The following is a 27,683-nucleotide window of genomic DNA, read 5'->3' as shown; positions in this document are numbered from 1 at the left end:
GGCAGAAATTAGCTTCCTCTGAAGGGTGGCTGGTCTCTCCCTTAGAGATACAATGAGGAGCTCAGCCATCCGGCAGGGGCTCAGAGTAGAGCTGCTGCTCCTCGAAAGGAGCCAGTTGAGGTTGTTCGGGCATCGGATAGGGTGTCTCCTAGGTGAGGTGTTCTGGGCATGTCCCACCAGGAGGAGGCTCCGGGGCACACCCAAGACATCCTGGAGAGATTATATCTCTTGGCTGGCCTGGGAACGACTCAATTTTCCCCGGATAAGTTAGAGAAGGTGGCCGGGGAGAGGGATCTCTGGGCTTCCCTGCTTAGGCTACTGCCCCTGCGACCCGGCTCCAGATGAGCAAAAGGAAAAGGATGGACATGAGTGTTTTCCCCCAAAGCATCTAATTCTTAAGATCAGTAATTAAGCTGTCTTACTTTACAGGTGCATTAGGGCGCTGTGTGACAGTCTTGTCACTCCTACATCTCTTTTTACTTTGTTTCTTAGAATTCAGACTTCCTGGCTCCTGGCTTTGTGAAGCTCTTTCAAAGTTTTCATTCCAGTCTGTGTACCTGATCACTTTCAAAGGAATGTTTTGGGTTTTTTTTCTTTGTTTGTTTTTGAGCTGTTAACACTGATCAAAACCGATCAAAACCCAAAAGAAAGACGTGGCAGCAGATGAACACCTGAAAGTAATTTCTTTAATAAATAGGAAAGAAATGTAGCAAAGACCTGACACAGGACCTTAGAGGTCACGAACACTGGATTAAAAGCAAAAAGTGTTTTCTGGTTAGCGCTACTTTCTCTAAGATGACTCTGTATGAGCCTTTCATTATTATAATGCTTTTCTACTGTAGCCGAGGACTCAGAATGCTTTATGCAAGCCACATTCATCACTCTTTCATACAGCACTTTATTCTACGCCTTTAAGTTCTTTCTAGCTTACACCCACATTCACACTCTGATGGATGGATTTGGAGGAATTTCGGGTTCAGCATCATGACAGAATAATTCAAAAAAGACTGAACAAGAGTGGCTTGTTCAAAGGGCTGTTTAAGAAAAACATTGTAGCAATCTTTAGGTTTTAAAGTTGCCTCCGAACAATGTCCTTTGGACAGATGAGACCACAATGGAAGCATTTGGCCATAATCCAATGCCACATTTGCACAGCATCTCAGCAGAAAGACCTCATACCAGTTGTCAAGTACAGTGGTAGAGGGATGATGATTTGCAGTTGCATTGACCATGAAATCCTTTGCATAACAAAGCATTCTAGAGTCAAAGTGAGTGAGGCCATCTGTCTGACAGCCTAAAATGCTGTGCATAAAACTGAATGCCCACAAACCTCAATGACTGAAAACATACTGCAAGTGATTCCTGCTAGAGGAGAAACAGCAAGCTACTGAGTCATTGGGTGCACTCAATACTTCAAATTCTCTGTCTGATCAAAGATAAGAAGATTGCCCACATTTCACAAACAGAACACCATAAGATGCATTTTTACCCTTCGAGGATACGTTACATAGTCTGATGTCATGTATACTGTTCTTATAGTTTGAACATTTGAATGTAATAACTTTTAATAATATATGACTAAACTAACCAGATGGAGGTGGATGTTGAGTGTGTTAATATGCTGTGGAAGTCAAAGGCTACTTTGAAATCTTTAATTTTAATCTTTTTTCTTTTGTTTTTATTCAAAAGCAAAACATTTTATCACTAACTTCTTAAAGCTTTATTGCACAGATAAATAAACACACAAATAAAACACTGCATGTAAAGAACAGCACAGAGGAATCAGCTGCCATTTTACTATTTTAAACTTTAGGATTTCTGAAACGGTTGACTACCATCACATCTGCCAGAGGTGGCTGTGTCAATACTGAAAGAAACATATAGAACACGCTTTTCTTCAATAAGCAAACAAGGTATAATTATCAAACTGGTCTAAAGTGTTTGAAAAGCAACTACAAAACACAGTTACAAAAACATGTCCAGAGGTAAAGTGGAGGTTAAGTAGAGGAAATTTAATAAAAGTTTGGAGACTGAAGGGGACAAATTGAATTAAAAATAAACATCAAACAATCCATCAAATGATTCCCACCAACAATATCTGGCTTTAAAAATTGTAGCTTTAAGTATTTTTGTCTTTAAAAAAAATCTTAAGAGGAACTCCGCTTTCTAAACCAGGAGGGAATAAGACCATTTCATCCTCTCCTAGTGGGCTGCAAGTCAAGTGTCCGCCCCTCCAGCATCATTAGATAATTCATTAAAGCCTTTTCATTGGAGGGGGACTGAAGATGATGATCTCCCACGTCACCGTGAATGTGATAGTAAATAGGTTTCTTCTGGGTAATAAGTTTGTCTGAAGTCATCCGGGTGTCACGGGTCAGCTCACACGTTTTATGCTGCGCTTGCGCCTGAGACAGCTGGGGACACATTTCTTCTCTGACTTGGCGCCTGGAGAAGCTGGAGCCGGAGATGCAGAGCCCTGCTTCCTGTGGACACAGAGAGAAACCAGACACAGAGAAATGAGAAGAGGAAGTGTGATTGTTTGTTCTGGTGGTGACACGGGAGCATTTAATAATTAACAGCCGGCTCCTGTGGCCTCTGCTGGTAGAATCACTGATGTGATCACTGTCCAGTCTGGGGCAGCCAAGACCAGCACAGACACTGTGGTTATTACCCTCATGCATCAATAATGTAGTAATCATCCTAATGGGTGGACACACAAATCTGCATGCTTTTCATTATCACTAAAGAAACTTTCTGAACTTTGCTTCAATCGTACAGATACTGATAGTCAAGGTTGGTCTTTAGGCGCTGCAATGTGAAGCTTTAATAATAAATTGCATGCATCAGCCTTATGTGAGCTATTAACTGGCTCAACCTAACCCAAGCAAAATGGATGAATACAGCCCAGAATCCATTTATTAATGAATTACTGAGCACTCGTTAGTTAATATTTGTTGCTACATTATCACCAGACAGAAAGCTTTAACACCTACATTAGTTTTTCACTTATCATGCCATCAAGTCTCAATAAAATGTATTTAACCATAAGTGAAACCAGACAACAAATAAATGCTGTTAAATTGTTTTTGTTTATTTAAAGGTGACTTGAACATGGTTTGTCTTATATTATTTAAACATAGTCAGTAATATTGCCCTTTAGTAAACTTGGCCTCATTTGAGACTTTTGACAGTTTTTAGAGGTAGCAGCGTTAGTAAGTACTCAGTTTGTTTTACGAAGTCTTTTTGTGTTTGTATCCTTTGAAACATTTCTGTTCTGTTTCATGTCTTATAATTAATGAACCTTAATCACAAAAGATGATACTCAGAAACTCCAGGTGATGTTATTACTATTATTTTTTGAACGCGTGCTACACAGTGTAATGATCACCAGGCCAAAAGCTTCACTTTGTGTTTACTGCTAACCAACTGCTGTTGGCAAACTATTATCCTAAAATAAGATACAGAATGCGATACACACTATGGTAACACTATAGGTTTTGGAGACTGCTGCTTTTTGGTGACAACATACAAATGAGGCTTGGACATTGCACATTGAACTTCAGGACGCTACACACACCCGTATTGACTCACCCAGTTTTACTATTACTTTACTTTACATGGACAATACCTTACAAAATAAATAATATACTTTTTTAAACAAACAAACCGTAAAATAACATTTGAGTTTACTGCAAAATACCCAAAATGTTTACTTTATTAATAATTATCTGAGGATCATTATCTCATAGATTTATCATAATTTGTCTTTTTTTTGCAAGCAGTGCACACACCCCATTCAGGATATTACAAAGAACGCAAGCTTCAGGGACTAGTTATTTTATATACAATCCACACACCACATTGGATCAGCTGTGCTAACAAAAAGAAAAAAAAAGAAAACACCAATCAAAGAATACAGTCCTTCTCTAGTCCTACCATCAGCTGACTTACAAACTAGTATTAGCCTCTTTATTACAAGAGAGCTAAAAATGGCGCCAACGATTAGGCTAGCCACTTTCTAAGTGATCATTTATGATACTGCAATTAAAAATATCTCCTGCAACAAGAAAAGTATTTTTCTGTAGACCTCTATTATGAAGGAGAGGACCTAAAACCGCAAACAATATATTTTGTTTAGGCCAGATTTAGGTCATTTTTTTCTCCCTCTCTTTATCTTACACATAGGATGGAGGTTTTATATATATATATATATATATATATATATATATATATATATATATATATATATATATATATATATATATATATATATATAAAAACCCTCTATATCCTCTGAATAAGAAATCGTTTTGAATTTGAATACTCAGTTTTCTTTAATTCTTCAGTGATTGCACCTGTTAGTATTTAAAGCTACAGTTACATTCATTTGAATTTTTAACTATTTTCTGTCAATCACAGCCCCGGTTATTGATCACAAACTAAAGATGTAAGTCACCTGGTGGGAGATGCAGCGGCAGCAGCTTCTCTGTTCCTGATCTGCTTCATCACCTTCAGCATGCGACAGATCTGCCGCAGGGTCATCTTAGGAGCGTGGCATGCCAGGCGGGGACGCGGGGCGCAGCGGGGACCCCGATTTGTGAGAAGCGACAAATAGTTGCCCCCTCTGGGTCCCCTTCCGAATAGCTGCAGGGGCTGAACGCTGGCATAGCAGGACACAAACTGGGATTCAAGGATGGAGAGTTTGTTATTTTTAGCATATGCACAAAGTATTTTCCTACAAAATCATTCAGTGTATGAATCATGTATTATAGCAGCTGTGTTCAAGTTCTTTTTATACCCAATCGTGTCACTGCCTGTTGTTTTACCCATCCCAACACTTTTGAGATGTGTTGCTCAAGATCAAATTCAAATTAAGGTAACGTTTGTCATGAAATAGTAAAATATGTACGTTTAAACATGATATATTGTGTGAGATTATTACATTCACGAACTATTGTACCTGCTTTTTATTTACATTCTACACAGTCCCAACTTCTTTGGAACTGTATTTGTTATTTTTGTTCTGCTCTATTTTTGCACACCCTGTTATCTAACAAATCATTCAACTGCTGATGCATCATGGGAAATACAGATAAGTATTTAATTGCATCTCGCTATTGTTGGCTTCCCAGCCTGTTAATCTATTGGAGCATAATAGATACTGTAGCTCAGGCAGCGGAACACAATAGGACCACGCAATCTTGCCTCTGACATTCACACTTCAAATGTTACACACCCTCACACACACACACACACACACACACACACACACACTTTTAATTAGCACAGGAGTGGCTGTCTTCTTGTCACTGACTTGATCGACCTCTATGTCAGAAACTCACACACAAAGGAGGATTGATCTCGCAAAGAGAATTCAGCTCTGCAGATTCATTTACAGGACTGATACTTGATCGCTTGCACTGGCCTACCAACAGTTCTTTATTAATGCAGGCATGATCACACACGCACACACACACTGATCATGCACAAAGAAATCAATACCTTTTCTATTGTCCTACAACATTTAAAATGGTATTACATTTGAATAACATTGAGGATGAAACAAAATTCCCATGCACTCATTCAGCCACTTTCACTGATTCTGCAGCACCACAGTTCATTGACACAATGAAGAATACAGAAATAACAGAACTGACCTATTTCTGATGATTAAGACACCTGCATGGACACACACAGACACACGTAGATACTCACAGGAACGACAGCAGCCATGGAGAACGGTTAATGTAGTCTGCAATAAAGAAATAAGCATGAGTGTGTGTGAGTGGTTTCCTTTTTATACATGGTGGCATGGCCAGGCCACACAACGAGCCAATCATACTTCAGAAACCACAGACTAACTCCACCCACACCACATCACTTCACATCACATCACATCACAGTGAGGTCACTCTCAAAGCACACACACACACACCTGTTGTTTCATGTTACATAGACACCAACTATTATTGAGGACTCTTTTGTTTTGCAGGATATATTTAGAAGCAGCTGTTGTTCAGAGAAACATGGGATAAAAACATGTTTTAGAGCGGGGGGGGGGGGGGGGGGGGGGGGGTTGGGGAAGAGTGACAGAAAGAAGAAATGATAAAACTGGGAAAAATATAGTGATGGAGACAGAAAACTGCTGAAAGACAAAAGACTTCGTCAGTGCGACCTGCCTTAACAATGCGCTGCACTGGTGCATAACATATCGTCAATCAGTAGGATCCTCATCACTGACAGGAAGTGACAATAAATGATTAGACAGGCACTGCAGCTCTGATGCGGTTTCTAGTTTACAGAGAAAACTGTCTCTTACACTTATTGTCTAAGCTCATTGAAATACTGTAAAAAGCAGGAGGAAGCATCACCGCCACCAGATGGTGTGCTGCAGATGTTTACTACTAATATAAGAATACTTTTTAACCAGCGTATAGCATCAAGCCAGTTAAAACTGGGATATTGATCTGCTCGGTTAATTAGCAGAGGGGGTTGTTAATGTTTGGTGTTAATGAAATTAACATGCGGTAGGGTAGAGGGGCAATAACCCTCAAAGTAGAAAGGATTATACAGGTGGAGACCACTAACAGTTTTTCCCTCCTCATCTTTCTTTTTTGTTCCACTAGTTTTGTATCAGTGTCTAATTCCAGGTATTTTCTTTAAATCAACAAATAATACCAAAAATTAATTAATTAATCAATAAAGTACCACCAAAAAAATTACATCTCAATTTCTGCTTTTTTCATTTGCTGTCAGATTGTATGTAAAAATGTACATCCTTTTCATAGTGTGTTCATATGGTGAACATATATAATGAGGTGAGTGAGTGAGGTGAGTTCCTTATCTCCAGGTGTGCAGGATGCAAAGGCACCCGTGCAACAGAAGATGTGGTTATAACACTGAGAAAGTTCAAAAAAGGAGGAAAAAACGCAAATCTTTTACATAGAAAGAAAAAAATCTCACCTTTCCTTTTCTGACTACCGAAATTTAGTTTTTTGAAAATCTTAATTTAAATCTTAAATGTATTCAAACTCTCCAAAATGCCGTGTACGTGTAGCATTGTACATGTGCCATAACTAACTGCTATACTCATACCTGGCTTTATTCCAGTGGGATTCAATACCCCATTTACCTTAAATATGATAATGTTTGGAGTGTTTTTGAAAGAAAAGAAAGCTAATTATGGTGTTAATGTGTTATCAATCTTGTGCAAGCAATTTATACATAAATGTCGCTTTTTTAAGACTAAATCAACACTAGCTTACTGGAAAAACGACTTAAACCTGTTGGTTAAATCTTTTAACCTTAGTTAAAAGAAAAAGGCTGCTTTTTTTGTTTCCTTTATAGAAGATTTTGATTTAGTGAGTTAATAATCTGTTAAATTATGTGACCCCATCTTTATATTTTCTTTTTCTTGTATGAAAGTTGCTAATATGTAAGAAATGTCTATTCTCTGAATCTGTAATATATGGTGCATTTTGTTTGTATGTTCATATTACTAATAAAAAAACAAAACAAAACTAACTGCTATACTAGCGCTGCCGTATTGTGTTACACTAAACGCATGTCAACAATTTATTTTTTTTTGCTAGCTAAGAAAAAAATAATGATAATTTTAAAAAATAGCATGTGTAACTTACACATACTGGGAAATTATTTACTACTACTATTTATTACTACTGCTTGATATCTCTATCTGATAAGAAAACTATTCAATCAGATAGTTATTTGTGGTGAATGAAATACAATTATAGTTTCAAGCAGTTTTCAAACCTGTAGGTTTGCTTATAATAATCAGTCCGCTGTAACTGTATGCCAGGTGTTTATTAGCAGCCAACATGAACGTCCGTACACTCGTAACCGGAAGTACACATAACCCCTACAGAGAACCACAGCGACACCTGCTGGAACTCTCCGTAACAGCAGCAACAGGAGGCAGTATGGACAAACATAACATTGCTGTTATCTACATCCCCCTTTTCAGTTTTTTTTTTCCTTCTTAGTTTTGCACTTTTCAGGCAAACCCAAATCAAACAACACCACCGTAATGGAAGAACTTATCAGGTTATGGATTACACAACAAAATGAAGGTTCAACTATCAAATGAAATTCACAGTAATCATTGTCATAACTGCGACAAGTATGCAATAACATAACACGAGATAAAACACATTTCAAAACAGAAAATACAGCACCAGTGTGCTTTTAATCCACGTATTTACTATTCGGTTTAAACACTCTACCAGATCTGGTTCGGTACAAGCTGTCATCAGAGCGTACTTGGCATTTTGTAGGTGTTATCATCTGTTCTGACTGCTTTGTGCCATGTTGTGGTGGGTCGAGTTGAACTTGAATTGTTTCATGTTTGTTGGTTTGTGTTTTTTTAGGTTCAGTTTCATCCGCTCGTCGAGACGTGTCCAGTTCATCTTGTGTTGTAGCGAGCTTTTCGGGTTGAGGCTCACTCACAGGCAGAAGATGTTGTCTGTTGCGCCTGTATTCTTTTCCACCCAACTCAACGACATAAGAGCGAGGTTCAGCACATACCTTACTTACAACTCCAATCTTGTCATGTCCTCTCTGTGTTTGTAATCACCACCTCGCTTGGTGTTAATGGACTGAGCAGCTTGCTGGACTTGTCGTAGTGCTGTTTTTGAGTTTTACGCTTTTTTGTGAGTTGAGTTTTGATAGTGGTTGTCACTTTTGCTGTTGGTGTTAGCAGTTTTTTGCACACAGGAAGGGTTGACCGCGTTCGTCTTGATAGCAGCCTCTGTACTGGTGTGCCAAGAATGTTGTCTCGTGGCGTGAAAGAGAAATAGAAATAGAAATCAGTTCCATCTCTTTTTGATGTTTCAAGGAGTCTTTTAGCACTCCGGATAGCTCTTTCACTGAGTCCATTTGACTGAGGGAACTCAGTGGCTGTGATGGACCAGGGAAGATCAGGAATTTGGTGTAGTTTCAGGGGTTGTTTTTGTTGGTGAGGCTTTAGACTGTTGCAAATGCTGCATGATTTGACTTTGTTCTCAATGTCAGAGTTTATTGTCAGCCAGAATACGCTGTCCCTTGCTCTCCTTTTTGTAGACTCCATGCCTGGATGTCCCTTGTGTAGTTCCTGCAGATAGGTATCATGTAGTGATGCTGGAACGATGGCTCTGTTGCCTTTCATAATGACATTGTTGTCGATGATTAGTTCATCGTGGTAGCTGAAGAATGGTTTTATTTCTATAGGCACACTACTTGCTTGTTTTGGCCACCCCTGCTGGATGTAGCGAGCAAGTGTCTGTAGGGTAGCGTCCTTTGAGGTGTGTTCGGTGAGCTCTTGTAGGCGTTTTGGTGAGATGAGCTGAAGTGACATTACCTCGAAGTCGCGCCTCTCTTCCTTTAGAGGTTGCTCATCCAGCGTTGGTGTGTGAGAGAGTGTGTCTGCGATGTAAAGGTGTTTGCCTTTCTTGTACACCAGAGTCAAGTTGAACTTTTGTAATCATGCGCTGTAGCCGTGCCGGGACTGTGTGGAAAGGTTTGTTTTGGATTGTGACCAAAGGCTTGTGGTCAGTTTCAATGACCACTGGCTTTCCGTAGATGTAGTCGTAAAACCTGTAACATGCGAACACTACAGCTAGTAACTCCTTCTCTATCTGAGCGTACCTTCTCTCCGTTGGAGTTAAAGTTTTTGATGCATATGCCACAGGTTTGTCGTCCTGAAGGCATGCAGCCCCTAGACCATGCTGGGAAGCGTCACATGTGAGAGTCACTGGCTTGTGCATGTCATAGTATTGAAGTACTGGTGGGCTAGTGAGGCATGCTTTAAGTTTGTTGGAAGCATCCTGCTGATGTTGAGTGAAGCTCCACACCACATCCTTGTGAAGCAACTGGCGAAGTGGTGCTGACAGTTCACTTAAGTTTGGGATGAACTTGCCCAGGTAGTTGATCATTCCCAGGAAACGTTGGAGAGACGTCTTGTCCTCTGGTGGTGGCATTTCATTGATAGCGGAGATTTTAGTTGGATCTGCTTTTAGTCCTTCGTCAGTGAATATGTGTCCCACATAGCTCACTTCTTTAAGTCTGAACTTGCACTGTTTTGGATTCAGTTTGAGTTTTACTTCTCTGGCCCGCTCCAGAACTTTTTTTAAATTTTTGTCATGCTCCTCTATTCCTTTGCCTCCCACTAGGATGTCATCCACAATCACTGCTCATGGATATCCCATGAATATTTGTTCTATGGCTCTCTGGAAGACTTCAGAAGCGGTGTTGATGCCAAAGGGCATCCTTAGGAACGTTTGGAGTGAGTTTCATTGAGTAAGTTACAGGTAAGTCACCGACTTCGTCTTTAAACAGGTCTGTGTATTCATGAAACACTTTCTGCGCCAGTGTCTCATCCTGATCTGTGTCAACCTGGTAGACTTCCTTGCTGAAACTAACCAGTTTCATTCGCACGCTGTCCTTTAATCCGATGGGTTGCACATCGTGTTTTACAACTTGGAATTGCAGGTCATATAACTGTTCAGCTAGCTTGCACTTGAGAGTAACTGTGCCTGTGGTCTTGATCTTCGTGCCTCCGAAAGCAACGAGATTTACCTGTTTTTGTGAGCTCGCTTATTTGGCATATACGCACCGCCTTGGCAAGAGTGAGTTCCGTCTCTTTAAGCAGGGAACATCTGACGCTGTCACTGGTTATACCACATACTAATCTGTCTCTGATTAACTCGTCTTGTAGTGCACCAAAGCTGCAGGTTCTGGCCATGTTCTTTAACGTGCTCACATATGCTTCAATGGTTTCACCGGGTTTCTGTTGTCTTTTGTTAAAGTTATGCCTCTCCATTATGACATTGGTCTCTGGGTTGCAGATCTCCCTGAACTTTCTCTTTAGACATGCGGGGTCTTCCCTCAATTCCGCGGCGACTTCTACTATGCCTTCAGCTGATATGACTGCGGGGGCATACGTGAATGATCGCTCTCTTTCAATGGCCTCTGGTCCCGCCAGATTGAGGAGTAAATAGGCCTTAGTCTTAGCATTTTTGTCACTGTGGGCAGCGGCGATAAAGATGTCATATTCGCGCTCTAACTTACACCAGTTTTCAATTTAATTGTAGAGCATTTGTCATATTGTCAGAATGCACATTGTCTGGAATATATGTGCAACAAGTTGTATTGAACAAAACACACAGTCCACCCTTTTCTGCCAAGATCATGTCCAGGGCAACTCTGTGTTGCATAACAGTTATTCTTATGGCATCAATTTCCTGATTTTGCTCTTTGTTGATGGTGGTCGATACATTTTAAAACAGCCCAAAACGATAATCCAATAGTCAGGGGGTCGCTGTGGTTTAGGACAATTCCTGAATATTGATAACCTAGACTGGCAAAGCTTGTTGTGCATGTCACTTGAGTCATGTTCATAGGTCTGCCATATAATATAGCATGCTGTGTTGTAGCAGGCATGTGTGAGCATATATAACAATCTTTGCCTTCTGTGCAATTATATCAAATCAAATCAAATCAAATCACTTTTATTGTCACATCACATGTGCAGGTACATTGGTACAGCACATGTGAGTGAAATTCTTGTGTGCGAGCTTCACAAGCAACAGAGTTGTGCAAATACAATAATGTAAACAAGCAAAATACAAGAATGGCTACATCTGAAACTAATAAATATATGTACAATATATAATAGTATATGCATTTCTGGATGTGTATACTAAATATTTTTCTACGTGTGTGTGTGTGTGTGTGTGTGTGTGTGTGTGTGTGTGTGTGTGTGTGTGTGTGTGTGTGTGTGTGTGTGTGTGTGTGTGTACATATTTTACAAATTAAATAGAGTAAACAATAAATAAAATATATAAAATAAATATACAGAGTGAGACATGTGCAAAACAGTGGCATTACTGTACAGTATGGAGTGCATAATGTTAAAGTTCCAGTAGTGAAGCTGAGGTGTCTATGAAGTGTTCAGCAGTCTGATGGCCTGATGGAAAAAGCTGTCTCTCAGTCTGCTGGTACGGGACCGGATGGTGCAGAACCTCCTTCCTGATGGAAGTAGTCTGAACAGTTTATGGCTGGGGTGACTGGAGTCCTTGATGATCCTCCCCACTTTCCTCAGGCACCGCTTCCTGTAGATGCCTTGGAGGGAGGGAAGCTCACCTCCAATTATCCGTTCAGAGCACCGCACTACTCGCTGGAGAGCTTTGCAGTTGTAGGCGGTGCTGTTGCCATACCAGGTGGTGATGCATCCAGTGAGGATGCTCTCAATGGCACAGTGATAGAAGGTCCTGAGGATGCGGGGGCTCATGCCGAATCTTTTCAGTCTCCTGAGAAAGAAGAGGCGCTGCTGCGCCTTCTTCACTGTTTTGTTCGTGTGTACTGACCACGTAAGATCCTCAGCCAGGTGTACGCCAAGGAACCGGAAGCTGCTCACTCTCTCCACAGCAGCGCCGTTGATGGTGATGGGGGTGTGTACTTCTCTGCACCTCCGGAAGTCCACTATCAACTCCTTTGTCTTTGCGACGTTGAGGGTGAGATGGTTGTCTTGACACCAGTGGGTCAGGGCGCTGACCTCCTCCCTGTAAGCTGTCTCATCACTGTTGGTGATAAGACCCACCACTGTAGTGTCGTCCGCAAACTTCACAATGATGTTGGAGTTGTTAGTGGCTGTGCAGTCGTAGGTGTAGAGTGAGTACAGGAGAGGGCTATATTATCTATACCAGGCGTTGATCATCCAGGGATGGATGTGGTCCTGTGTCACTTCAACCAGGTGTGAGTTGTCATATGTCCATGCCCTCCTATGCAAGTTGGCTTCCTTTAAGTGCATCAGGGTCCATGCTGAAGGCAGCAGGGCCAAGGTGGTAAACAGATTAATCTTCATGATTACCAGACACACCGATTTACTCTGGTGAGTAGACTACAGGCGAGAAGTAGAAGGCGGGATATACCCAATCAGCCCTCCCTTCACCTGTAGATCACCAAAGAGTCGGGGTGGTGGTGTCTTTAGGTTGTGCTGTCACTCACTTCCACCTTTTTTGCAATAGCTCTGGTGGATCCAAAAGGGCCTCTCAGCGATTTTGCAAGCTGTTGGTGTCATTAGGAGTACTTGGTATGGACCTTATCGCCTGGGTTTAATCTGCAAGAGACTTGAGAAGCGTCGCACAGCAGTTCAAAACAATTACAATCTACAAACCCTCTGTAATTCAACTAACTTTTGATCTAGAATGTAGCGTCATTCACACAATAACTTCATAATCCTCTCACACACACTGCCTTTTAAATAAACTAAACTCTTTGCATTTTTATCTATTTCAGGCATTTTCTGAGTCTCTGTTTTATGGTACCGTTAGTTCTCTCTACTAACCCTGCACTCCATGGGTGATAAGCACAATGATTTCTTATGCTGAATCCTAGTGCTTCAGAGACCTTACTGATCACATCATTGACAAAATGTGTCCCATTGTCTGATCTTACCAGAGAAGGGATACCATATGTTGGAATAAAATGATTACATAAACATTTTGCAATGGAGATTGCCTCGGCTTTTTACTGGATATATCTCTGGTCAGTTTGAAAACACATCTATGATCACTAAGGCATATTTTGATCCTTGACATTCATTCAATTCAATAAAATCCATGTGGATGGTGTGGAGAACTGGCCTCTCTTAGGTCTTAAGTTTCCTTGTGAGTTGTGTTTTTGACAGAATAGGCATGTTCTTACAAATTTTTCGCTAAAGTTTCAAAATTTATAGTGTAAAAATTTATAGTGTAAAAGTGTGTATTGTTTATCTATACTATATTTCCCTCCTGTTGACACATGTGTTACTTCATGTGTCACTACAACCGCTGTCCTGTGTAACGACTCTGGTAATATTGGTTTTCCATCACAGACCATTAAGTCATCTTTCAGTGGTGCTCCACATTTCAGCCACTTGTTTTGTTCAGTGATTGTTGCAGCTTTTTGTTCGTCTCTTAGTACGTCAAGTGGTATTTGTGTACAACGTTCGGATGTTAGAAGCGTTATCATTTGTTGTGCAGCCTGCTTTGCTGTTTGGTCTGCAAAGTTATTTCCTTTTGTGACAACGGAGTTGTCTTTTTGATGTGCTGCACATTTGCAAAGTGCCAATTGTTTTGGCAAGGTGATCACTTCCAATAAGAATTTTAATAAGCTGCCGTGTTGCACTGGGTTACCCGTAGAGGTGACCATACCTCTGTTATGCCAAATTTTTGCAAAGTGGTGCACTGCTGAAAAAATAAACTGGCTGTCAGTGGATATATTTATATTTTGGCCTGTGTGCAATTCATATGCACGTATGACTGCATACGTGCAGCTGACTCTTTTACTGCCTCTGCTGCGGCTACGTAGGCTTGCACATGCAGGCAGGCCTGACGCAACAGTCTAATTTACACGAGTCTAAGTTTCACTAGGGATGCTAACGAGCGTTGTTTTTCTCCAAATGCCTGTGCTATTACAGCTTTCAGATAATGAGCATGTGTAACATGCTCATCAACTTAGCGGTGTCCACATATTTAATTCAGCTTCTCAATCCTGTAACTTTAGCTGTTGTCTACAGGGTTTGGCTTATTAGTTGTTATTATAGATGTGCTCTATATCTCAGTAATATTTTATCTAGGATAAATGACAGGTTTTTAAGCAGGTTAAGTGCCTCTATGCACTTAATTAGTTTAGATGGTTTCTTTATTTTCTTCATCTCATATGTCATTATACTGAGTTTGAGCAAACCTTAAGCTTGATGCAGACTACTGCATATCAATCGTCCACCTCACATCATAACTGACTAGGTTGCTTCTTATTATTAATATTATATCATTATTAATATTATCATCTTTTTCTTTCTATATGATAACAATAGTATATTACAATATTTTATTAGTGTATATCACTATACTACTACTGAGCCAATTTAATAGTTAGGATCATCTTACTCAGCAAACAGATAATTTAGAATTCATCCAATCTGTGCAAATTTGCTTTTTCTCTGAACAGGTTTGTGCCTACCTTTTAGACTGGTCTTCTGTTTGCCTCATCTCAGATCCAACCTTCGGTCACATTCATTCTCTCTGTTGCATGTCGAACCAAGCAGTTTATTATTATATATTTTATATTTTATTTTGTATCCATCAAGGGCTTCGGGTGATCTGCAGTTTCACCCTTTCCCAAGCTTGAGACATTTACCTTTTCACACACTTTCCTTGGCTGAACAATGACACAGCCTTAATGTACCTTATGCATCTCTCTATTTATTTAAAAGGTTCTCGTGTGAATTATTTCCTTTTATTCATTTTATACATTCTGGGCATGGCCGTCATGCCAACTATGTTTCATTGTTAATATCAGTTTACAGGTTGTTATCCTTCCTATTATTAGTTTCAATACGTTAAAAATAAATTCTAATGTAATTTTGTCTTTATTTATTTTATTTTTGTACTTCTTATATTTATATCTATTCGGTGGGGTCTGTTTCCAACCTTTTTAAACTACTTTAAACTACTTTGATCTCTAGTTTTCATTTAATAAGGGTTTTATCAGTCACTGCACTGTAGCGTGACCTGATGCTGATTTTACTATTAAAGTATCTTCTGAGAATTGTACTTCCTGTGGTTTTCTGTTCAAAACAGTTTTACATACTCCTGTATCACATAACATCTGCACTGGTTTGTCATTTACATATATTGTCAGTGTAGGTTTGCCTTCTACTTCAGACACTAATTGATAGACATTAAATACTTCTGCGTCACTTTTGTCATTTTTATTTGGCTTTTTCTCCTTTAGTCATTCATTTAAATACTGCCGTCTGTCTGTTTTATGTTTGCAATCTCTGGCGAAATGCCCTTCCTTGCCACAATTCCTAGCACGTATTATCTCTTTCTTCACTTCTTTCGCGTAAGTCTGTCTGTCCTACGTATCTCTGGCCCTTTCCTCTAAATCCTCCTCTTCCTCTGCCTCTATTTCCTCTCCTCTGTCCCTGTCTGTTACCTTCTAAATCCTCCTGAAAATGCGATAAACTCTGTTTCTGGATCTAATGTGAAAGTACCTGTGCTTGCAGTTTTTTTTTTCTTTATTACATGGAGCGCGTGCTCGGCATGTTGCAATGCGTCGGCTAGTGGTCCCGTATTCATTGTAACCCAGTGTTTTTCAACGTGGGATTTCACTGAGGGTAGCAGGCCATTCAGGAATGCATTTTTTAGCTGTTGTTGGTAAGGACCGTCAGGACCTTCATTATAATCCATTCCTGAATGTTGCCTAAAAACCGGACGCAGGCGATCTAAAAAATCGGACGCTGTTTCATTTTCTTTTTGCTTCACTTCGCCAATTTTGCCATAGTCAGCCTTTGGTGTCACGATCTGGTTACAGGGACTCAAACGCAGAGCATTTAGGTGTCTCCAAGGTGTAGTTTATTTACAGTGCCAGTGCAATGTATGTACAGTGAAGGGATCCAAAACTCCAGGGAATCACAGGGTAGCTCTCTCACACTCGCTCACGTCTTCTTTGCTCACACTCACACACGTTCACACGGCAGGGAGGTCGCAGGTCCGACTAATCACTAATCACAAATCATGAATTATGAAGCACAAGTCCACAGGAGCTGTGAGAACACTAACGTCAGTAGTACAATCATCCAGCGACGAGAGGATCTGTGTTCCAGCCTCAAATAGTGCTCCCAGTGATGACAGGTGATTGTTGTCAGGTGTGTGTGTGGGCCAAGGGCGGGAGCCCACAGTGAGCTCCACCCAGGCAGAGAGGGAGAGAACAGAAGCAGCAAATGTAGCCTTGTGGGGCCGACCGGGCAGGCACGGAGACCATGACACTTGGAGCTAATCGTACTCTGATGCGATCATATAAATTTACGACGGCGGTTTCTAGGTCTTGACTTACAGGTGCTAAGGGCGTTCCATCAGTGGCACTACCTGTGAAATTTCCCCTAACCGTTCCCATTTTTAAACCTAGTACGTCTTGTATTACTTGGAACATTTCATTTAAATACCACTGTCTTCTGATCTTTTCTACCGCATCTCTCCAGGGTATGAAACCTTCATTAAGAGGGGGAACGTCTTTTAACACATTTTGCCTATCTTTTCGTGACCACGGCCGAAACACGAATGTATTTGGGTTATTATCACGTTGTGCCCCTTCATCTACTTCACCTTCCCCTGTGGGTTGGCCGTATCTGGGGTTTGGTACTACTATCATGGGAAAAATGCCAGGAGGACCAGGTGGTTCGACATCACCTCCCATATCTCGTCCGTAGCGATCTTTTCCTATTTTTTTCTGTGGATTTTCACCTAGTGCCATTTTATCTAACATGTTTTGTGCCTCTGCATAAAGACCAGATTGAGGTCTAAACAGATCACAGGATAGTTTAAGGGGGGTCGCAGCAGCGGGAGTGGGGGTTGGCTTCACAGCAGCAGGAGTGGGGGTTGGCTTCAGTATTAATGCTGCTCCAAAGAGCGGTGCATATGGTGGGGGGTTTGATACTCCTGCCTTTTCTTTTTTCTTTTCTTGTTTCTTTTGTTTATTCTCACATCGTCTATCTGCCTCTCGCTTCCATACTTGGAAATATTCTAATTCTTGCGTGCGTTTTCCTTTTTTCTTTAAATCTTTTGTCTCTCCTAGTTCTTTCAGTAATGCTCCTTTAAGTTCTGATAGTGCAGATGGGCTACATTTTCCTTCCCAGGTGGAACATTTGGTCTTTTTAGGTTTTCTCCATCTTTGCACACTAATTTGTCCGGCGCCTGGACATTTTTTTTCTTTCTAACCACTGTTCGTCAACAGTAAACTTAGTGGGCTGATTACCCATTAAAACAGAACTGCAGAGCTTTCTCTGGTATTAGACTTAAAGAGTGGTTACTGACTACGCCCTTCTCCTCCACTCTATTTAGTGGAGCGGTGTTAGTTTTATGAGGCGGAACTCAACCCTTCTCTTTTGTCACCAGTACTTCAGCTACTGACAGGAAATAAAATAACAATAACAATGAGAGTGATTCAGCAACGTATTGTGCTGTTTAAATCAATTCACTCTCAACACACAGAAAACACAAACATTTACACAGAGATTTACACAGTCACGCAGACCTTTTCGGCAGGTCAGTCTTAAAAGTTCCCAATTTAAAATCCTTTCGGCAGATTAGTCCTCTTTTTACAGATCCGTGCAGTGGATCAGACTCATTAAATCCTTTCGGTGGATTACTCCTAAAACCTTTATTTTGAAAATCCTTTCGGCGGATTACTCCTAAATTCGTTTTATGCGAGTGTAAGTGAGTGGTTTCTTTACCTTCCCAAGATTCTCTGGCTATGTTGAAAGTCAGCCACTGGATCCCAACGTCGTGGACCACTTAATGACACTGGCCAGAACCCGAATTTCACGTCTCTGGACTTTCACTCCTACCTAGAAGAGGCTGTCGACAGACTTTCAGTGCAGTTTCCACGACGCCAGGACACAGCGACCGATGCTTCCTATCCGGCTCGAAGGACCAAGAAAATGTGAGGAGAAAACTGTTTAGAAGATAAAGAAACTCACAACTCAGATATCTATTTTTTACATGCGCATGGGCGGTCACTGTTCGATCTGCTCTACACCAGATGTGCACAGCAGACGTGACTCAGAAAAACCGCCCAGGGCTTTCAGAGCATTCTTTATTTATACTTCAAGCAAGTTTCCACAGCAGTAGGAGTGGCATGTATGGAACTGATCATATCTCCTTAAGAGGACAGACCTTTAGCTTGTCCGTTGAAACAGGAGATAACTTGGTATGTATAGAAAACAAAACATTCCCTTATAAGGAGAGAAAGAGAGAGAGAGAGACCGTTAACTTGTCTGTTAACACAGGAAGTAGTATCGTATGTCACAGCATTCCTCTGCACATATGTTTTCACTCCCTTTCTCTGTGGTGGTTCCAATTCACAAGCTCTTCTTCCTTTAAATGAAGCTACAAATAAACATAATCACAAAACTCAAAAATCTTTCATCAGATGACATTGGAGAAGTTGTATTACCTCAGCTGAATGAGAAATCACCTCAAAACTTTGAGCCCTCAAAGATATCCTCTGCAGCTTGCAAGCCTAAAATTACAGGTGATTCAGAGGTCAAAGAGTTGAAAAATCCCACAAAAGATTCTTCTGCAGATGACAGAGTGTCTCAGCAGATGTTAAAAGCTGAGGATGAAAGACTCAAAACAGCTGTAGAAGTTCTGGCCGGGAACCTTATTACAGTTTTTTCTGAATGCTTAAACCCTAACTGTGATTCCTGTAGCACAATCTCTAAAACTATTCAGACTTATAGCAAAACCACTCACTGAGTTTGCAAAACTAAAAGCACAAAAACTGCTTTGCACTCAGTTTGCAATTTTGTAACACACACTTTGCAAAACTGTAGGCACAATTCACTGCACAACACTCAATTACCAAATTTCCAACACACTCCTAGCAAAAGTATACACATGTATGGCTATCATTAACACTAATTTGCCAACTGTCTGGCACACTTTCACATGTGAGAACTTTTTTAGATAATTAGTTCACTTTGCAATCAGCCTAAGCACTATAATACAGGTAAGCTGTGTGTGTGGAGTACAATGGAGGGAGCAGAAAGAGTGAGAAGTAGAGGAGGCCGAGGAAGAGGATGTGGAGGTGAAGAAGTAGGATGAAGAGGACGACAAGGACAAGGAGGAGCAAGAGGAAGACGAGGAGGGGGGAGAGGAAGATGAGGAGGGGGGAGAGGAAGGGTAGGAAGAGTAAGAAATAGAATTGCTGATGACATCAGAGCTACAATAGTGGACCATGTAATCAACCGTGGAATGACCCTGAGGGTAGCTGGCCAACGGGTCCAGCCTAACTCGAGCCGCTACACTGTAGCAAGTACCATAAGGACATCTTGAAATGAGAATCGGTTAGTACAGTCACTTCGCACAAAGACTTGTAGCACTGCCATATGCCAATGAGAAACACACCAATACCATTGATGTAAAAATACTGAAATTGTTACTTTACAGAATTGCTAGATGACCAGATGCTGGGGGCAGAGGAAGCATGTTCACTGCAGACCAAGTAACCGATATAGTCATTATGGCGATTGCAAATAATCCTATACTTGGAAATAAACACTTGTGTTTGTTTTGATGTGTTTCAAGTACACTAGTACTTGAAGTTTGGATCCCTCTATGCTTATGGATCTATGACAGAAGTATGAGCTCACACTGACATAGCCTACCTTGTGCACAGAGAAAGCAAAAGCCAGATGTGTTTTGTATTCATACCATCAGTGTGCAGTTGGCGCATTGTGTGCTTAGTAGATGATGGCTTGTGTGTACTGTTTGATACGGAAATACCATTTTTACGAAGGTGTGAAGAGTTAATCTAGCTGTGTTTGCTTTTGCAAGAGAACTACAGTGTTTTGATTATTGGGTGACAGGTTTTCTTATTTGTGTGAAGAGTTTTGCAAAATTAGCCACTAGTTACAAAAAATGTGCTTAAGCAATCAGAAAAAACTGTAAGTGGTTCTTCTGCAAAATGGAGATGAAATGCGACAAAGAATTCTGCCAGTCACTAAAGAGGTTGTTGTTCGTGAAATTCTGGGCTGAAGTTGAGGGGAACAACTTAAATATAACCCCAGAAAAGATTATAAACCTGGAAAAGAAAATTTACAAAGCTCTCCATAAAGATGTGCGCTTGACTCCAGCTTTACTATTAACTCTAACAACGGAGGGTCCAATTGCGTCACACTGCAATGATCGCAGCGTATGTTTTTGTATGCCTCCTTTACACTGGCGCACGACCTTTGCAGATGAAAATGAAAAAAAAAATGTCCATTTTAATCACGTGTGAAATGACTGATTGGAAATTTTCATCTGTGAGGTTCGTTGTGCAATTTGATGTTTTCCTGCCCCCTGCTGGTATCGCACCCCTCTAACAGGTCAACACATATCGAGGGTTGTAGTCCCTTGTATAATAACGCTGTTATAAATGCTCGGATTTGCTTTTTTATGTTCTTAGCTGGCCATATTATATAGCAGACTCCAGTGTATAATGTCTATTGTATAGAACGGCTTATTTTACTCTATTGAAAGATTAAATATGAATGTTATTGTTTTGTTCGCTTGCATGTACATGTGCCTGGTCGAAAGTCACTGTTGTTGCAGACTGATGCCAACAGCTATGCAGGCAATTTTTTTCATTACCGCCTTTGGAGATGCCTTTGAGCAAGACCAATACCACTAATGAGATTTCTAAGTTTAGGTGATGCTTTTAACTAAGTGGTGTCTAACTCGAATAGAAGTAGTGCACTGTACTTCAAGCACTCCGTCATATATAAAAGTCCTGCATCCACAAAGTTTCTTATTAGGAAAATAGACCCAAAGTATTAAAATGATAAAGCATTCAATGCAGAATAACGGCCACAGATTTTAAAACATTCATTATCAGGCATGACATACCCATCATCAGCAAAGAGTCATATGACGCCACTATGAGTCATAGAATAGTTTAATTGCACTTCATATTTCGATCACTTTTTCCACCGAGGTTTTGACACCGTTTTAACTAATATTTAACGAAACACGCAGGTCGGCGCTCTTGGACAAAGGCTGGGTCTTATGTCGCCTTCACGCTCACGTAATTATCGCATCTCTGTCCAATTAAAGCATAACAATTCACAACCACATCGGGGTTTTCATTTAGCATCCAAACGTAAATAACTTAAAAAAAAAAGTCTGAATAGGCCGTCCAAACCAAAGTTTCGTCTTTTTTTTAAATATTTACATTAAATTGGTTTTTAAATAGCTGTAAAATAAATACACAATAATAATCATTATAACAACGATACGTTCTTCTCTCGCCAAACATAACAAATTACAAACTAGTGTTTTATTTTTTTTTAAAAAAAGGTTTGTTTATTTAAAGAAAAGAATTCATAAACACGATTTTGTAGCACTCCTTAGTACCAAATTTACTTACACTTGGAAAAGCACTTTTTCCAAAACCACGTGAATGCAACAGCGACCTTAGATGAAATTTCAGAGACCCTTTAAAAACTATAGACTACCCCTTCAACATGATACATTCAACGCGTCCTGATGTTAACATGAAAATTTCATGGGTGAATACATACGTGGTCTTTTATAAAAGGAAGGAAATATTTATTTAACGTTGAAAAACTGCGCAGCAAACGCCAGATTTTTATTGATCAGGAAGTGATGACCAATAACGTGACTCCTCTTTATGAATGTGATGTCATCTGACTGACGTCCTTTAACGGTTTCATTTGGAATAATCAACATGAGAGATGTTAATTTTCAGCTATTATATTGTAAAGCAATTTATAATAGTCTTTAGCAGCAGGTTGGGTCCACGGAACAGACTTCTTAAGCGGTTGTGTCGCTTGTATCGGTTTAACAGCAACAGGTGCTTAGGAGAGTTATGCTGTATTCGGGGAGGGTTTGCTTTTGCTATTGTGTAAATATAACGGCTTTTCTGGCTACTGTTATAAAATATTAAAATAAAATATTAAAAATCTGCAATCATAAAAAAAAGAATAAGTAATCACCGTAGCATATTATTTAGAAGTTTTCGATGCGCGTATATGCAGACGTGATTGTAAGTCAGTTTAAGACCTACTAACTACGACTTTGGTGAACGCCTCACAAACCCCGCCTCTCTCGTCCGTGTCTCGCGAACGGCAGGAGTTTAAAGCCTCCGGTGTCATTACGAAAGTCAGTTCATTAGTCAGGTCGACTGTCCACTGAGGAGGACTTGCTCTCAGTTTTCAGTTCAGGTGGACCTTTTTACATCTCCACTAACAGGATGTCTCCGTCCACGTCCCCCCGCTACTTCACGGAGACGGAGGTAGCCCGCCACTGCACCAAGGAGTCCTGCTGGGTGCTGATGGGGACCAGGGTTTACGACGTGACAGCCTTCTTGCGGATGCACCCGGGTGGGGAGGCACTAATACGCAGCCGCTCCGGCAAGGACGTGCGCCAGGCGATGGAGGGACCCCCACACCGGCACTCGGAAAACGCCCGGCGGTGGATGGAGCAGTACTACATCGGGGAACTGAACAGAGACAGCGTCACCGGCGAGGCACAGGTACCTCCCTTCCTCCCTAACTAGCTAGGATGACACCGCTGACCTCAGAGTAAACAACTTAAGAGGAATATATATATATATATATATATATATATATATATATATATATATATATATATATATATATATATATATATATATATATATATATATATGTATATATATATATATATATATATATATATATATATATATATATATATATATATATATATATATATATATGTATATATAAAACCTTTTTCCCGCATCTTCTGTCGATGTAGTTAAAGATGTGTTAAAGTGATATCTCATTTTTGAACCACACACCTGTTGAAAGGTTAAAGTTTAATATCTTTCTTGTGAACTTAGCTCTGTGGACTTTAGAGTCTTAAAAATGTAAATCGATCCCAGATTTCCGTTGTCAACTTTCAGAAGTTTCTCGCATGTTTGTCATTTGGCGTCTTTAATCCCCCCTGCCCCCCCCTCCCCACGAGCCCTGGCAGGTGAGATCAATATTCCTCACACCTTGTTAAAAAGCTGTCAACAGTCTCACATTTTCTACTGTAAGGAGGTTTAGAAGTGTTTATAGACTTCATTTGATTCCAGACCCAGAATTAGGAGAAGGAAACTAGTCCCGGGCTCTTGGAGCAACAGGTGTATAATCCGCTCTCATTTGACTTTATTGGGCGTTTTCCTTCTTAGGTAACGAGGAAAAGGGAACTGGTATTGATCATTGAGGACGGGAGTAAGGTGTTGGTGATGGAAAAGCAATGCTTGTGTAATTCCTAGGTGGAGGAGGGAGGGGCTAACAGGTGACATGAGAGACCTGTGGGGTTTTGGTGAGCTCTGGTGGGTGTGGAGGGGTCAGACCTGTTAATGAATGATTCAAGGCCTGTGCCTGTGTGCGTGTTTCTGAAAGAAGGCGAGAGAAGGAAACTGGTTCGTCTTGTCCCGGGAGAGGGGGGCTGCAGACTGGGGGGAAACATGCCCCCTTCTGTCTCTGTAAAATGAATCCACACCCAGCCAGGTCCTGCAGGTTTCTGTGTTTCTGTGCGTGTGAGGAGGGAGTTTGCATAAATCTCTTGCAGACACAGTTCACATTTACATGGCTTGCCCACTCTCACGTGTGTCCTTGCTTGTTGGTTGCGTCTCTGCACAGAAAGTTTACACAACTGCTCTAACAAAATGCTCTGTGGGACTTTGAGGGTTAGTGACTGATAAGCTGTAAGTACAAAGGAAATTACTTTTGGACCCCTTTGTCTGTCAGCTGTGAGTTCTGCACATGCATGTAGTTGACAATGCATGCATGTGCATTGGGGGGGGGGCTGACAAAATGTGGGTGAGGGTGCTATGACTACAAAGGAGTCAGATTGACCCAAAAGATGCCAGACACCGTTTCACATGAGCTGTTTGTGATGTTGGTGTTTGTCTCTTGAAGCAACAACAGCAGCTAAGAAAAACAATGTAAAAACGAGTTTTTCAAGACTAACTTGTGCCTCATTTGGATGCAGTTCACGACTGAGGTCAGTGACTGGGTGTATGGAGGACCTGTTTTGACTCATGTCAAAATAATCCGTATTTCATTCGTCTTTTATGTGACAGAAGCCATTTTAACTAATCATGCCCTTCAGGATTGAATTGAATTGATTGATATACCTTTATTAGTCCCACAAGGGGAAATTTCAGATGAGACTTAAACCAGCTTTCTTGGGATTGGCTGTCCCTCACAAACCAAAAGGGTTAAACGGCATGTGGGAGGGGCTTCTGGGTTCAAAGGCAGATTGGCACAATGTCTGCTCTGTACCAGAATGTGTTCTGCACAAGGGCAAACGAGGCTTCTTCCTCCCTTTCACAATAAAAGTCCTTGACTTATAGATCACTGTGCATGTAAACTGTTTACAGAAGTGTATTGAAGCAATTCACAACAATTTCAAGCAAAGTGAGAAGAAATCAAGAGTCAGATGAAACGAAACCTATAGAAACAAGAGAAAAAATATAAAGGGGGGTGGGTACAAAGTTTTAACAACAGCAAGAAGTGTGTGTGTGTGTGTGTGTGTGTGTGTGTGTGTGTGTGTGTGTGTATATATATACAACTACCGACCAATAACCTGCCTCAGTACTACATGGAAGCTCCTGTCAGGCATCATATCGGCTAAGATGAACAGGCACATGGGTCAATACATGAGCGGGACACAGAAAGGAATTGGCAAGAATACCAGAGGCGCAAAACACCAGCTACTGGTAGACAGAACAATCAGCCGAGACTGCAAGACCAGACTGACCAACCTGTGCACTGCCTGGATTGATTACAAGAAGGCCTATGACTCAATGCCCCACAGCTGGATACTGGAATGCCTAGAATTGTACAAGATCAATGGGACCCTAAGAGCCTTCATCAGGAACTCAATGGGGATGTGGCGTACAACACTAGAGGCCAACTCCAAGCCCATAGCACAAGTCACCATCAAGTGCGGGATCTACCAAGGAGATGCTCTGTCCCCACTGCTGTTCTGCATAGGCCTGAACCCCCTCAGTGAGATCATTAACAAGACTGGCTACGGATACCGACTACGGAACGGAGCAGTTGTCAGCCACCTCCTGTACATGGATGACATCAAGCTGTATGCCAAGAGTGAACGAGACATCGATTCACTGATCCACACTACCAGGCTATACAGCAATGACATTGGAATGTCGTTCGGACTGGAGAAGTGTAGTCGGATGGTATCAAAGAGAGGGAAGGTAGTCAGAACTGAGGGGATTGAACTACCAGAAGGCAACATTGCAGACATAGAGGACAGTTACAAGTACTTGGGGATCCCGCAGGCGAATGGGAACCATGAAGAGGCCGCTAGAAAAGCTGCAGCCACCAAGTACCTGCAGAGGGTCAGGCAAGTCCTGAGGAGTCAGCTGAATGGTAAGAACAAGATCCGGGCCATCAACACGTACGCCCTGCCCGTGATCAGGTACCCTGCTGGGGTAATAGGCTGGCCAAAGGAGGAGATAGAAGCCACTGACATAAAGACAAGAAAGCTCCTTACCATGCATGGAGGGTTTCACCCCAAGTCCAGCACCCTGAGGCTGTACGCTAAGCGGAAGGAAGGGGGCCGGGGACTGGTGAGTGTCAGCACCACAGTCCAGGATGAGACAAGGAACATCCAAGAATACATTGGGAAGATGGCCCCAACTGACCGAGTGCTCAGTGAATACCTCAGGCAGCAGAAACCCAAGAAAGAGGAGGGAAACGAGGAACCATCATGGAAGGACAGGCCCCTGCACGGTATGTACCACCGGCAGATAGAGGAGGTGGCTGATATCCAGAAATCCTACCAGTGGCTGGACAAAGCTGGACTGAAAGACAGCACAGAGGCACTAATCATGGCAGCACAAGAACAAGCTCTGAGTACAAGATCCATAGAGGCTGGGGTCTATCACACCAGGCAAGACCCCAGGTGCAGGCTGTGTAAAGATGCCCCAGAGACAATCCAGCACATAACAGCAGGGTGCAAGATGCTAGCAGGCAAGGCATACATGGAACGCCATAACCAAGTGGCCGGCATAGTGTACAGGAACATCTGTGCCGAGTATAACCTGGAAGTCCCGAGGTCAAAATGGGAGATGCCCCCAAGGGTGGTGGAGAATGACCAAGCTAAGATCCTGTGGGACTTCCAGATACAGACGGACAAAATGGTGGTGGTAGACAAACAGAAGAAGACGGCCGTAGTGATCGATGTAGCGGTTCCGAATGACAGCAATATCAGGAAGAAGGAACACGAGAAGCTGGAGAAATACCAAGGGCTCAGAGAAGAGCTTGAGAGGATGTGGAGGGTGAAGGTAACGGTGGTCCCCGTGGTAATCGGAGCACTAGGTGCGGTGACTCCCAAGCTAGGCGAGTGGCTCCAGCAGATCCCGGGAACAACATCGGAGATCTCTGTCCAGAAGAGCGCAGTCCTGGGAACAGCTAAGATACTGTGCAGGACCCTCAAGCTCCCAGGCCTCTGGTAGAGGACCCGAGCTTGAAGGATAAACCGCCCGCAGGGGCGTGCTGGGTGTTCGATACAGTGCTTTCGGTTCGGTACGCATATGTATCGAACAATACAACATTTGTAATTTATTTTATCAACTTTCCTTCTGACGATGCTGTCTGTGTTGAACCCAGAAGCCCCTCCCACATGCCGTTTAACCCTTTAGGTTTGTGAGGGACAGCCAATCCCAAGAAAGCTGGTTTCAGTCTCATCTGAAATTTCCCCTTGTGGGACTAATAAAGCGCTCAGTGAATCTGCGTTCGACTACTCCGCCTAGGCTGCACTGTCGAGCGCAGATCCACTGAGCGCTCAACACAGACAGCATAGTCAGAAGGAAGAGCGCAGGGCACCTCCCCCACCCTCATTCAGATCTGGCGTTTGGAATTATTTTGGTTTTCATGTGACGTATGACCCTGAAGGTAAGCGAGTCATGGACTAAAGTAAAACAGTATGTTGGATGTGCCATGCAATGCTCAATTACATGGGTGGGAACTAGTGTGTTAGCGCAGTTAGCTCGTTAACGTGTTGGCCGTCTAGCCCCATGCACGGGGCGATCGGCGGTAGCTCGTTAACGGAGATTTGCCGTGTTGTGGCGTT

At 41.7% G+C, this 27,683-nt stretch overlaps 2 protein-coding genes across 5 annotated transcripts in view; one reads left to right on the top strand and one right to left on the bottom strand.

The window, feature by feature from the left end:
* Nucleotides 1–1,707: 1,707 nt before the first annotated feature.
* Nucleotides 1,708–18,597, bottom strand: LOC147326418 (uncharacterized). 3 transcript variants are annotated; one of them, XM_086301671.1, is made up of 4 exons: nucleotides 18,275–18,597; nucleotides 5,716–5,752; nucleotides 4,457–4,680; nucleotides 1,708–2,483 (listed from the first exon to the last, which is right to left on the bottom strand). In XM_086301671.1, the coding sequence occupies exons 2-4, from the start codon at nucleotides 5,731–5,733 to the stop codon at nucleotides 2,375–2,377; spliced, it is 351 nt and encodes a 116-aa protein (XP_086157797.1). In that variant the 5' UTR covers nucleotides 5,734–5,752; nucleotides 18,275–18,597; the 3' UTR covers nucleotides 1,708–2,374. The 3 variants fall into 3 exon arrangements, with proteins under 3 accessions (XP_086157797.1, XP_086157798.1, XP_086157796.1); XM_086301672.1 differs by lacking the exon at nucleotides 18,275–18,597 and adding an exon at nucleotides 7,774–7,806; XM_086301670.1 differs by lacking the exon at nucleotides 18,275–18,597 and having other exon boundaries at nucleotides 5,716–5,885.
* A 7-nt stretch (nucleotides 18,598–18,604) lies between these two features.
* fa2h (fatty acid 2-hydroxylase) overlaps nucleotides 18,605–27,683 on the top strand; it is a 44,349-nt gene continuing 35,270 nt past the window's right edge. The window contains exons 1-2 of one of the 2 annotated variants that reach the window (XM_086301669.1): nucleotides 18,605–18,750; nucleotides 22,797–23,079. In XM_086301669.1, coding sequence (XP_086157795.1) covers nucleotides 22,798–23,079 — 282 coding nt within the window. In that variant the 5' untranslated portion in view covers nucleotides 18,605–18,750; nucleotide 22,797. Of the gene's footprint in view, nucleotides 18,751–22,660; nucleotides 23,080–27,683 lie in introns of those variants that run through there. The other variant, XM_086301668.1, reaches the window with a different exon arrangement.

Source organism: Aulonocara sp. 'chitande type north' Nkhata Bay, linkage group LG7 (assembly GCF_057382095.1).
Source record: "Aulonocara sp. 'chitande type north' Nkhata Bay isolate Kocher_YH1m ecotype deep benthic linkage group LG7, A_spYH_male_GT1.1, whole genome shotgun sequence".
Classification (NCBI taxonomy): Eukaryota; Metazoa; Chordata; class Actinopteri; order Cichliformes; family Cichlidae; genus Aulonocara; species Aulonocara sp. 'chitande type north' Nkhata Bay.
This window is presented reverse-complemented; position numbering and strand designations above follow the sequence as displayed.

Coding starts and splice junctions, on each gene's coding strand:
- LOC147326418 (XM_086301671.1), bottom strand. Junction 2,484..4,456: donor GCCGCTGCATCTCCCACCAG/GTGACTTACATC, acceptor CTGTGTCCACAG/GAAGCAGGGCTCTGCATCTC.